This window comes from Mesoplodon densirostris, chromosome 13 (assembly GCF_025265405.1).
Source record: "Mesoplodon densirostris isolate mMesDen1 chromosome 13, mMesDen1 primary haplotype, whole genome shotgun sequence".
Taxonomy (NCBI): Eukaryota; Metazoa; Chordata; class Mammalia; order Artiodactyla; family Ziphiidae; genus Mesoplodon; species Mesoplodon densirostris.
The window spans coordinates 15959789-15973497 of NC_082673.1; the positions used below are offsets into that span (position 1 = coordinate 15959789).

At 42.7% G+C, this 13709-nt stretch overlaps 1 protein-coding gene across 10 annotated transcripts in view; it reads right to left on the reverse strand.

The window, feature by feature from the left end:
* Positions 1–7890: 7890 nt before the first annotated feature.
* Positions 7891–13709, reverse strand: part of EYA1 (EYA transcriptional coactivator and phosphatase 1) — a 159367-nt gene continuing 153548 nt past the window's right edge. For all 10 annotated transcript variants that reach the window (XM_060115526.1, XM_060115525.1, XM_060115521.1 and 7 more), the window contains one exon: positions 7891–7971. In XM_060115526.1, the coding sequence (XP_059971509.1) occupies positions 7891–7971 (81 nt within the window). The remainder of the gene's footprint in view (positions 7972–13709) is intronic.

The window sequence follows — 13709 nt, forward strand, 5'->3', positions numbered from 1 at the left end:
CGTGAAGGGGCTTGAGCAGAGGAGAATTCAGCATAAAATTGGGACAAACGTCGACAGAATCCGAACTTGAGTTGACTGACGTCATGCTGTCCTCCCCTGGGTGGGGACCTTAGACCCTGCAGAACTCAGAGATATATTATTCTGTGTATCCCCTGAGGAGGCACGAGGACTCTTTGTCACTGCACTATTGTTCGGCTGCCTTTTCTCTCTTCCTGCATTCCTTTGTTCCCTAAAGCTCATTGATTACTGAGGCCTGTTCAAGGGCCAGCATGTGGCCAGGCTTAGATCACAAAATGCTGAGGCCAACATGGCTCCTCTTAGGTCAAGAGAGCCATTCCTGGTTCTCTTTCTTCGGGGACCCCATAACCTATCTGCTTACAACACTACAAAGGTCCCGTCCCCTGCCCCCCAGCCCATCTCCATGTTATGTTTTTGGAGGGTGATAGGAAGGGCCTCCACAGGAAGGGTTTAGCTTCTTTAAAAACACCTTCAGCCAGCCCCCCTTCCCCCAATTTGTAATGGAAAAGTGTCACTTTCCCAGTTACACGTAAAGGGCTTCAGCCTGATTGCTGCACTTTCGAGAACCATCTGGGAAACTGGGATGCTATTCTTGCCCCTTGAAATAATTCACTGCAACACACACACACACACACACACACACACTCAATGATATATATAATTAGCCCCCCCCCCCACACACATTCAATGATATATATAATTAGCCCCAAAGACAGCAAAGCCTTCCAGGTCTGAGTCCAAGAGAAGATTTAGAATGAACCAACACCTTCCCCTCAGCTATAATCCTCTGACTTAATTATGCACAACTTGGTACCTGGCTGGATCCAGCCGGATCCTATCCAGTGTTGGATGGAGGGAGGGACACAGCAAGAGAACCTTGGAAGCCTGCCCCCCGCACTCAGGACTAGCTCTGCCCCTGGGACACCTGCGAAATGGGTTCCATGTTTCTATCCCCAGGGCTGCCCTAGGACAGACCCTCCTTACATCTCACTTGGGTTATTGCAGCCGGCAGTTATTAAATAGTTCTCTCTCTCATTAATCCGGAAGAGGATGAGGAACCTAGGTTTAGGAGCCTATCAGTATCTTTTTCTTTTATCTCATCTAGATCGATGAAAATGTCATCCCCTCAGTGAGACCTGTTTCCCCAGCCAACATCCATTGCTGTCCCCTCTGGGCTTCCATCATAAGTTAAAATTCTTTGCAACATTTGTCCCCCTAGATTTCCAGTGTCCTGGCCATCCAGTGAGGCCGTCGTCACACCTGCCTTTTCTCACATTCTCTCTGTTTCCCCACTAGATGGCCAACCCCCTGGGGACACCCTTGACACCAGGCAGAAGTCTTCACTCACAGGACGAACTCCCTAGATGCTTGAATGGAATCGAGGTGGGGGTCATAAGGATTTCCGGGGCATAGGCATGGCCAACCGGGAATCGGAGTGGCTTGGAAGGGAAAGGCCAGGAGCTGGGAACTCACACTCCACACATGGCCCAGCCTTGCTGGGAGTTGCCTTGAATGGAGGCCTTTCCCATACCTGGTTGGCCCAAAGCAATGGCTCTTTACCTTGACTGCTGCTCGAGCCCCAACCTAGACAAATTCAATTAGAATCTGTAGAGAGGGGCTCAGGGAGTTTTCTAGGCACCCGGGCGATTTCAATGGGCAGCCCATTGAGGACCCCTGGTAGAAGGATATGAGGGCTTGAGGGGGCCTCCTTTCTTGGGGAGTTACCCAAAGGTCCCTGCTAGATGGGGTGGCAGACAGAGGGAGGAGGTGGGGGGAGTCGGTGGGCGGCACCAACGTGGGAAACACGAGGTAGCTCATCTCCTTTCCCACCTCTGGGTCCTGGGGCTTTATGTCAAGCCACGAGAGAAGGTGGGACAGGCCACGGGGTGCTGGGAGCAGCAGAGAGGAGTGAAGGAAATCCATTTTCAGGATGGTCCGTCTAGCTATGGTCCCAGGCAGCAAAGTCCCCCAGTCAGACCAGCCGACAAACCCAGCCCAGAGCCACCAGGCGGTGCGTAGCTGCACACGCACTAGCTCTGGGCACACTTGGTCCCCCATCAGAGAGTTCTCTCGGAAGGGCTTCCCTCTGGCAGGGCATCCGTTTTTCTTCTGTTGCCAATAAAAATCCCCGGCGCTGTTCTTTCTCCTTCACTTCCTTCTATTGCTTCTGACAGAGTTTGCCAGTTAGCTGAGGTCAGGATTTCCTCTTTACAAACAACCTGCTTTCAGTGAGTGGAGCCAAAGGTTTCCTAAATTACAGACCCTTTCATTTCTTCTGCCACAAGTTCGCCTGTCAGTTTGGATAATTGCACAGAACAGAGAGAAAGGGAAACGTTTCTGAGAGACACTGAAAGAAAGAAGTGCTATTGCTAACTGTCTCCTTTTGGATTGTCAAGAAACCATCCTGAGTGGGAGGGACAGGGCGACGTGAGTCAGCTGACGCTTCTGTAGCTGCAGAAAGAGAGTGTCGGGGATCCCAGGGTCTGGAAGGAAATGTCTTACAGGTCTGAAATGAACCCACGCTGTCTGCGGCAGCATCTCCACATTCTGTTAAGCAAATGGCTTCCTTTATAGTCACTTGAATTGGGGAACATCCAAGCCCTATTCAAATGTTTTGAAAAGCAACTTTTAAAAGTTATTACAGAATGCATGTGCATTGGATGTGTGTAAATGCTGATTGGAAGACAAATTTTAAACCAGTCCCTGGAAGGATGACACAGAATTGAGGTGCTGAGGTTTACAACCCAAAGCATTTAGACATCATTGGACAATTGTACTAACGGTGGACAGGATGCCAAATACACCTTGAAAATGGAAAGCCCTGGTGTGGAGCCATGGAGCACGGGGCAAAGCCAACTTCTATTGACCTGAGAGCCCATGATCTTTTCATGATTCTGTGTTGTATCCAAGAGTCGCCTGGGGTTATGACTCTGCCTGATTGGGCTGTGACCTCTTGGACAGAGCAATTAACCTGAGTTTTGTAATCTGTATAATAAAAGGGGCTCCGCTAGACGCTACTTAGGGCTAACATCTAAGTCTAGTTTAATGTGGAATCATGGCCCCAGTGAAGGGTCCCAGGCTGTTTGTGCTATAATGCAGGAGGCTGAATGCAACCTCTGTTTCTATCCTCCTATCTTTCTTCCGTGAAAGGGGACTAGCCATGCTCGTGGGTAATGAAAGCACTAAGCCTGAAGTTTTGCTTGGAAGTGAAGCACAGTTCACGCCCTCACCCCTCCCTCTCCCGCCCACTCTGACCCACACTCCCCGCGATCCTGTAGTCCTGTGGCCTGTCTTCCCTTCTCACCTTCCCTCTCGGCCTCTCTCCTGTGCTCCCTTCTCCCCACTCTGCTCAGGCCAGCTCTAGCCGGCAGGGCTCAGCTTCGGGGCGGCGTTGCCCGCTTGCCCAGGCTGCCCTGCTCTCCCCACCTCCCACGCCAGCAGGACCACTCACGGAATCCTCCTTTATCGTTGTGATTCTTTTTTAATAGCCACCATCCCAGTGCTTGAGGTCAGAAACTAGATGGTCTTTTTCATCCTGTTTCCTAGACTAGGCCGGAAAAATGCAGTCCCCTTGTAAATGGTCTGTGCCGTCAAAGAGCTGGTTCTTTAGTTGGGGAGAAAAAAAAAGTCTGAATACTTAGCCAGCATAGTAATGGGCAGCATTAAAAAATATGCCAAGCAGTGTCCCAAACAATTTATACATTTTAACTTAATTGGTCCTCATAATAACGGTCTGAAGTAGGTATCATTGTCATCCCCATTTTTTTGGGGGGGGTACACGGGCCTCTCACTGTTGTGGCCTCTCCCGTTGCGGAGCACAGGCTCCGGACGCGCAGGCTCAGCGGCCATGGCTCACGGGCCCAGCTGCTCCACGGCATGTGGGATCTTCCCGGACCGGGGCACGAACCTGCATCGGCAGGCGGACTCTCAACCACTGCGCCACCAGGGAAGCCCTGTTATCCCCTTTTTACAGATGAGGAAACTAAGGCACAGGGAAGTTAAACAACTTGGCTAACTAAAGTGGGAAGCTGGGATTCGAACCCAGGCAGTCTGCCTGCAGAGGCCAGGCTCTACACTATCTCACAGTGGTGGGGAGACCCCTTGCTCTGGGGGTGTTCAGACTCCTTGTGTCTCACTGCTCCCCCCATTCAACCCATTAACCAAGTTCTGTCCTTGCTGTCACTACAAATAAATCCAGGTGTTTCCCCGTCCTAACCTGAATCTGGCTGTTGTTCTCCTGGACTCTGCCCTGCTAGCCTGATGACTCGTTCCCCCACTTCTTTAGACCATCCTCCACCCAGCAGCCAGAGTGGTCATTCCAAAGTGTGTGTCAGATTGGGTCACAACCCTGTGTAGACCCCTCAGCGGCCATTTAGAATAGCATCCAAATCCCTCGACAAGGCTCTCCCCGTCTCCATTCCTTTCCCAGATCATCTCTTCTTGGACCCATGAGTGTGACTTTCACTCCTAAAACACAGTGAATAGAAGTCTTCTCCTCTGAGGACCTTTGACTGTATCTCCTGCTCCTCATCTTCACATGCTGCCTGCTTCTTAGCAACTGGTCTCCGTTCACATGTCTCAGTTCTGTCCATCCTTTCCAGGGAAGCCCTGTCACCTACCCATATTCCCTGTTTTAATTTTCCACAAAGAATGCTTCCAACTGAATGTATCTTATTCACTCATTCATTCAGTAATTCATTTGTCTGTTCCCACCTACTCTGATATAAACTCCATCCTCATGAGCCAAGACCTCCTGTCCTCAGCATCTCGGACAGTGGTGGGGGCATGGTGAGCCTTTATTTAAGGGAATAGTCTGAACGGCCAGTAAGACTATGGACATTGGGTGAGAGAAGTTCAAGAGAAGGCACGAACACTGTGTGCCATGGCGGGAAAGAAGGTTCTGCAGAGGTGAAGGGTCTGGAGCTGGACACGGTTTGGGTGGATTAAAGGTGGAGGAAGTCATTGATGGCAAGGGGAGAGCTCTGAGCAGAGATTTGGCAGGGATGCTTACAGCCTGTTTGGCCCATTAAGGAGCCCAGTCTATATGGACTGAAGGTTTGTTCCTAAGAATAACGAGAGACAACATGGGGAAGAAAGCAGAGGCTGGACTTGGAAACTCTAGAATGGCAGGTAGAGAAATATGGGCTCTAATCTATGGTTGAAGGGGAACCCTTTAAGCATTTTGGCCAGAGGGGGTCATGTTAGACGTGGCGCTTTAGAAAATCCATCTCTTGAGGGTATGCTCTCCACTTTGCCTGTTTTCCATACTTTCTTAACCTGAGACCAAAAGTCCTTCTGGTCCCCACCCCTGCCTCTCTTTACAGACATTCCCCAGACTTTTCATTCTCGGGTGTCTGAGCATGCACAGACACTTCATTAGTGTGTGCATGTAAAAAACGAACATCCTGGGCCTGATAAATGAGTCAGACCACTGCATGTTTGATGGTCACGTGTTTGTATGTATGAATGTTGTGTTTCTAAGATTAAGTCCCAGGAGGAAGCAAGTTGTGCTGTTTTGTAGCTCTTTGTCGGTGATTAATCTGGCCAAATCTTAGCGGTGTATGTTGTGGGCGTTCTTTATAGATGAAGCTCGTTTCTGTTGCTGTCCCTTGGGTATTTAAGTGGCTAAATCTATGCTCTGGCATCAAGACACTTGATGCTGAATTCTGTTCTATAGCAGATAAGTCTGAGCAGAGGTCTAGCTTAGATAGTTTTCGGAGGAAGTAAAGAGCTTTTCCATTCATCTGTTCTTACAGTGATCAAAGAAACAGCTGTAATTTTTCTAGCTTAGTCCTCTCAAGGACTGATAAAGCCATTACTACAGTTGCTCTGTACAACTTCCTTTTGTTGGACTATGAGCTTTCTAATGCAACCAAGATCCTGCTATTTCTTAGAACCAAGAGATGAAGAAAATACTGACAAGTCAAGGAGCTTACAGTACTTCACAAATCAGTTTTATTAATTTAAACACAAATTGAATGAAGAAAAATTCTGTACACAGTTGTGGACACAACACACCTTTATACAGTAAGGGTAAGATAAACTGTCTTTTCAGTCTGCAGAGTACAAAAATGTAAAATGTTAAGGCTGAAAAATTGTCGACTTCTGTTTGCTTCAAGCAAAAGAGGAAAAACAAACTGAATTGAATGATTAAAACGATTTTGAGAAATTCACAACTGACTGACTAATTCTAGCAGCAACATGAAACTTCAGAAAAGGATAGAGTAGCTCTTTAGCTACTTTGGGTCAAAGCTGGTGTTATTTTTTTCCCTCAATACACTATTAGAGAAAATTCATCCAAAAAGTAATTCATGACAATGGAAGGCTTTAGATGAGAGAAACTAGTGTCTAGATAAACTGATGGATCACTTTTGGAGAAACTTTATTAGGGTATTACAAAGGTGACAAATTTTATTTCCCAGGTTTATGCTTGTCATGTAATACAGAATGGGGGTGAAGAGTAGCATTATTTTCTTGGTGATGATGACCGGGCTGTGTCCCCTGCTGGCAATGAACTTTCCTGGGAGGGTGGGGTAGGAGGTGAGTGTGGAGGAAAACAGAAGGAACATGACTGTAGGAAGTAATACAAAGTTTTGCTCATTTCCAGATATGTGGTAATGTCCTTCCTTAAATGAGAAAATATCATCTGAGCACATGAAAACTTTGCTAGTGTCCAGTTCATGAACCATTTCATTAGTAAAATATATCCATCATCTACATTCTTTCTGTGGGAAGGAGCGTTTGAATAATCTTTTTCCAAGTAGTTACATATACTACATTAGTGTTGACAATGAAAAAGTGAGGTTTTAAGAGGGCTTTTTTCCCCAAAATTATTTAAGACAGACAGACACTGCTGTGTTCTTTTACCAAGGCCCTCCTAACAGCATAAAAAAAGAACTGATGGGAAAAAAAATGGGAAAACAAAATCTTATTGACACTTGACATCCATGCTTTTGGTCTTGACAACATGATCTTAAAAAAAAATCCATTATCTACATATTTATACCAGTACTTCGAGAAGGCACTGCACGTCTGTGCATATCCTGCCTCATACTTCACTATCAAGGCATTGCTACCTTTCAATATCATTTTCCTAAACAATATGTAAAAGAATCATCCATTATTACAAATTTACACCCAAAATTCTTTCTGTACATGATTGTCTCAGTGATGTACATATTATACGTTTAAATTAGACATATTTTAAACTACTTTGCAATGTGCTAAAATTCAAAGTACTTGCTGTGTCGTGAGGCCAAAGCCTTCAGTCGCTTCTCTCTCATCATGCTGTCTCTTCAGTTATTTGATGTCAGAAAAGTCTGTTCACATGAACTGTATGGTTCCTGAATTATACCTCGATAAAGCTGTTTTTTTTTTTTTAAAGTCTGTTCATAAATAAGTAGAGATGTACAGATGACCCTGGGTATGAGACACCAAAAAAGTAAACCTTTACAAGAAAATCCCCCCACTGGTAATCAGGAAACCCATTTCAGTCTTTGTTGTGCAATCAAGTTTGCTGTATTGGAGAAGCTGTTTAGGTCACACTGAAGATGCTAAAAACGTAAAGCGTCTGCGGGTCCTTTCTTCACAGGTTCGAACCATGTAGTTAATGTGGCCAAGACACGTTACACTGTGCTAGAACATTCTCATGGCTTATTTGCATTGGATTCACAGTACTAGAGTCAACAGCTGTTCTGAAGAAAGGGATGTGGTCCTTCATTTACCACAAGGGCAGAGGCGAGGACCCACAGCAGCTGGGCATCAAAATGTTGAAATCGCTAGTTTGGAGTCCGGCGCCGACTCGGGACTCAGCCTGCTGGGTGTGTCCCTGGTCACGGGGCGGTTGTGTGGTTTCAAAGTGCTAGGGGGCTGTTACAGGTACTCCAGTTCCAAGGCATGATGTAGGGCCATGAGGTCCGAGTGACTGGAGACCCTCCAGAAGGGCATGGCGTGCTGCAAAGGGGCAGACAATGTGGTCAGGACAGAGGACACTCCCAGCACAGGCCCTGAAAGGCTGCTTTGGCAATCCACCATGCTGCCCACATCCCCTGATTCGGTACCGTGAAAACCGCCAGTTAAGATCTCAACATCACATCTGTTTAAAACACAAATTCAAACTTAATCCTCCCCTTAGAATACTGGACTGCATTTTAAAATGTAATTCAGGAATCTGTTCCTTTGAAGAAGGTGATGGGTATTTCTTAAGCAGACCTACACTGCGATGTGAATGCCGATTTCAAGCTTCAAATAAAATCCAGTAGCTATGAACAAAACCTTGTCAAACATTTGCCTTTCAAAATCTGGATCCAGTGCATTTTTCATGCTGCAAGTTTAAGCGGTTTTCCTTAGTTGGTAGTATTTTACATTTTGCAAAACTTAATTTTACTCCTGTAAGAAGCAACTTTTTTTCTTTTTTTCCTTTTTTTGCATTGACCCTGAAACAGGTTTACCATATGGGAAATTTTAAATGAACATCTAAGATAGTTTTTTGGGTTTTTTTGGTGGTAGTTTAAAACATCTAGAAATCTAGCTTAAATGACGTTAAATGACGGGAATGTCTGTGAAACGCCTGAATTAATCAGAGACAAGAAAAGCAGGCCAAAAAAAAAAAAAAAAGGTTACATCGTCCATGAGGGATAAAAACATTATAAACTTTACGGCTCAAAAAGCACTGTACTAAGTATTTATGTATCAGCAAAATCTTTTTCTTCATAAGAGAAAGATAATCATCACACTTCAGAGAACAAAATTCTATCAAGCCCACAGAAAACATTTTGGTTTTTTCTATGCAAAAAATAATGTGAAGGCCTGAGTATAATTTGCAATTATAGGCCTAGGGAATTTTTAAACAATTCACACTATTAGGAGAATATGGCATGAAAGCAAACAGAATTTAGAAATGAGGAGTTTTTTGGGGGGACTATCTGTAAGTGACAGTAGGAGCTACTAACTATTTTGGTGCAGATCATATACCTGTTATTCTGGGGATGCAAACTATTGTTACTTATTAACAAGTAATCTGCTAAAAACATATACCACAGTCCAATAGCATATATAGACCTTTCTGGATTCTATACTATTTTGGAGTATCTCTATTTTTGTTATCCTTCAATAACTGTCCAGAACCAAGTACTAGAGATTTCTTTTCAAAAATTCAGGATGTTCCACTTGGCAATTTTAGATCATAGAAGTAGCCTGTACTATTTTGCGTTCATTCATTAGTGATTTTTTGCATTCACAGGCACGGTGTAGAAGACATCCCCCGGCCCACCCTCTCACAGTCTGTGGGTGAGTAGCAGAAATGAACAACAATCATGAATGTTCACCTAAAAGGAGTAGGCGGGGGTAATTCCCTTTGCCTGGGGAACTGGGAGAGACACTGGTAAGAGGCGGTAATAGCTGAGCTAGTTATGAAAGGCTGATCATTCAGAAGAGCACTGTAGTGTCTCTGTGCGTGTGAAGGGGGCTGGGGCAGAGGATAAAGAAGTTCACTGTTAGAATACTGGCTGTGAGAGAGAGAGACATGGCTGCGACATTACCAGCTGTAGGAGCCAAGTGGTGCAGGACCTGGTTAGTCCTGTTAAAGAGTTTATTAATAATAATGATAGTTACGATTAACGTTTAATAGGGACTAATTCTAAGAAGACTGAGTCTAGCGGAGACAACAGGGGAGTCAAACATGTGTTAACAAATAATTAGAACTCATATTGCAAAATAACATTTTCCCTAACTAAGCACATACGGATGTGAAGCTTTTATGGATCTACAAGAGCTTCCCAGGGCAACTGGGTGCAAAGTAAACAATTTTTTTTCCTGAATCAATGTTTAGCGTGGAACAAATATTTCTTATGTGAAGACAGAGAGATATGGTGGCAAAAGAGGAAAAGAAAAGCAGGTTCTAAAATGAGGAGACCTGGGTTATACTCTCAACTCTGACTTTTGTCATGATTCAAAGTCATGTTACTAATCTCCCTGGAGCCCCCGTTTGTTTATTTGCAAAATAAGGGTTTAGGGGAAATGACTCAGGGTTGCTTCTAGGTTTAATAAAGTCTATAAACTTTTTCATTAAAATATTCTATTACTTGTACAGCTCTGCAGCTACAGCAGATTTGTAAAGTAATATACATACATAACATATGATCCTACTGCCAAGAACCAGCAGGCAAGACATATCTGCTGAAACTATTTCATTACAATGTAAGGCAGTGTGGGACTAAGAATCAAATTGACCTTGCCAGAGAAATGAGGTAAGAAAAATAAATAAAAGCATCAGAATTGGAAGGGGAGAAGTAAAACTATTTGCAGATGACATGATTATATATATAAAAAATCCTAAAGACTCCAAGAAAAAAACTGTTAGATCAAATCAATGAATTCAGTAAAGTTGCAGGATACAAAAATCAGCAGCATTTTTATACACTAAGAACAAATGATCTGATAATAAAGAAAGTGATTCTATTTACAATAAAGCATCAAAAACAACAAAATACTTAAAAAGTGAAGGATTTCTACACTGAAAGTTATAAGACATGGATGAAAGAAATTGAAGAAGACACAGATAATAAATGGAAAGGTATCTCATGTTCATGGATTAGAAGAATTAACATTGTTAAAATGCCATCTACAGATTCAATGTGATCTCTATCGAAATTCCAATGGTGTTTTTTTACAGAAGTAGAAAAAACAATCCTAAAATGTATACGGAACTAAAAGACCCCAAATTGCCAAAGCAATCCTGAGAAAGAACAAAGGGGGAGGCATCACACTTCCTGATTTCAAGCTATATTATAAAGGTATGGTAATCAAAACAGTATTGGTATGGGCATGAAAACAGACACATGGAAAATGGAACAGAATCAACGAGCCCAGAAATAAACCCATGTATATATGCTAAACTAATATTTTACAAGGGAGCCAAGAATACTCACTGGAGAAAAGACAGTCTCTTCAATAAATGTTGCTGGGAATACTGGCTATTCACATGTATAAGAATGCAAGAATTAACTTGAAAAGGACTAAAGACTTAAATGTAAGGCCAGAAACCATAAAACTCCTATAAGAAAACACTGAAAAAAATGTTTGGCTCCTTGACATCAGCCTTGGCAATTATTTTTTGGATATGACACCTAAAGCAAAACCAACAAAATAAAAAATAAACATGTGGACTATATCAAACTAAAAAGCTTTTGCACAGCAAAAGAAACGTTTGACAAAATGAAAAAACCTATGGAGTGAGAAAAAAATGTTTGTAAGCCATATATCTGATGAGGGGTTAATATCATACAACTCAATAGCAAAACAAATAATCCAATTTAAAAAATGGGCAGAGGACCTGAATAGACATTTTTGTAAAGAAGATATACAGATGGCCAACAGGTATATGAAAAGGTGCTCACCATCACTTCTCAGGGAAATGCAAATCAAAACCACAATGAGATACCAGCTCACGCCTGTTAGAATGGCCTTCATCAAAAAGGTAAGAGGTAACAAATGCTGATGAGGATGTAGAGAAAAGGGAACCCTTACGCACTGTTGGTCAGAATGTAAATTGGTATAACCACTATGGAAGAGAGTATGGCGGTTCCTCAAAAAATTGAAAACAGAACTACCCCATGATTAGACAGTTCCACTTCTGGGTATATACATGCCCAAAGGAAATGAAAACACTATGTCAAAGGCACATCTGCACCTTCATGTTCATAGAAGCACTATTTATAATAGCCAAGACATGGAAGCAACCAAAGTGTCCACTGACAGGTGAATGGATAAAGGCGTTGTGATATATACATGATTGAATATTATTCAGCCATAAAAAAGAAGGAAATCCTGCCATTTGGGACAACATGGACAGACACTGAGGGCATTATGCTAAGTGAAATAAGTCACACAAAGACAAATATTGTATGATCTCACTTATGTGTGGAATCTAAAAGAAACCAAAAAACCGGAAGCCATGGAAAAGGAGATTAGATTTGTAGTTACCAGAGGCAAAGGGTTGGGGAGGGGAAATTGGATGAAGGTGGCCAAAAGATACACATTTCCAGTTATAAGATAAAAAAGTACTGGGGCTGTAACATACAACATGCTGACTATAGTTAACACTGCTCTATGATATATGTGAAAGCTAGGAGTAGTAGATCCTAAGAGTTCTCATCACAAGAAAAACATGTTTTTTGTATCTATAGGAGATGATAGATGTCAATGAAACTTATTGTGGTAATTATTTCACAGTATATGTTTCACAATATATGTAAGTCAAGTCATTAGGCTGTACACCTTAAACTTATACAGTGCTGAATGCCAATTATATCTCAAGAAAACAAAGAATCAAAATGATAAATTCATAGAGAACTCAGCTGTAAGCAGGAGAGGGTAAATTGGGCCTGTATTGAATTTGAGAAATGGGCAAATCTGGTTAGGTAGATGGAGAGGGATGGGACTCCCAGTCAGGAGATGGTATGTGACAAAGGTGGGATGCACAGAGTATTTAGTGTGGAGGAGATGGGGCTGGAATGGTGTGTTCATAACAAACACTAATAAGAAAGGAGATATTTTTTTCCAGGTAGAAGTATGTTAAGCAATTTAATGAGGCACTAAAGGAAGGATGGATTGGAGGTGTGGCTGGCTGGTAGCAGAGAAACTAGGCAAAGGAACAGTGGAAATGGAGTGGGTGCAATGGACGGGAGACACACTGTAAAGAGAGAGTTCTTGCTAATGGGTGATGGGTTGGAGGTAGAGAACACCAAAGCAAATCTGAGTGGGCGAACTGGTTTGGGACAGTAGAATTCATCTGCTGATATGCAGGTGGATGAAATGGGATACCTACATGGAGAAAGTCCATCAGGTAACTAGAGCCATGGGACTAAAACACAGCTAAACCACAAATCTTAACAACAGTGATAGCCTAAACTGATGTGTATATAGTTAGTTTATCAAGATTAGCATATACTGAGAGAAGTGGGCATCAAGACCTAAATCTTGGGAAATAGCCCATGTTTTGGGATCATTAGAACCAAAATATTCCCTAATGGTAAAATAATGATACAGCCTTTGTTCCTCTTGCCCACATGTGCAGCTTTCCAAATCCCCTTCTGCCAACTTTCCTCCTTGTCTGGTATTTATCCCTTCTGGGTATACATAAGATCAGTAATATAAAAAGCTGGGTGTGTGGACACATGTAATTTGAATATTGCTGAATTATTAAAAATGTATTAAGAAAATGTTTCAAAACCAGAAACGCACATAACCTTTGCCCCAGGTATTGCACTTCTAGGAATTTATCCCACAGATATACTTGCCCACGCATGAACCACATAAAGACCACTCACTGCAGAACTGTTTGTAATAATAAACACTGGAAACCAATGAAATGTTAAGCCCCAGGGGACTCGTTAAACTACAACATATCAAGGTAATGGAATTGTGATGCAGCCATTTATAAGAATTAGAGATGCAGAGCTCCATGTATTGATATGGAATAACTACCAGGATATATATGAAGTGAAAAAAGCAGGCACGGAAAAAAAAGTGTATAGTTACCATTTGTATAAAAAATAAAGAACAGATCTGTGCTTTCCTATGCATATATTATCTCTAGAAAATTTGCATATGGAGGTACAAATACTTCTCAAATTGTAAATAAAGAGATATTCTGAGAACTCATGAAGCTTACCACACAGCTTTGCTCTTTG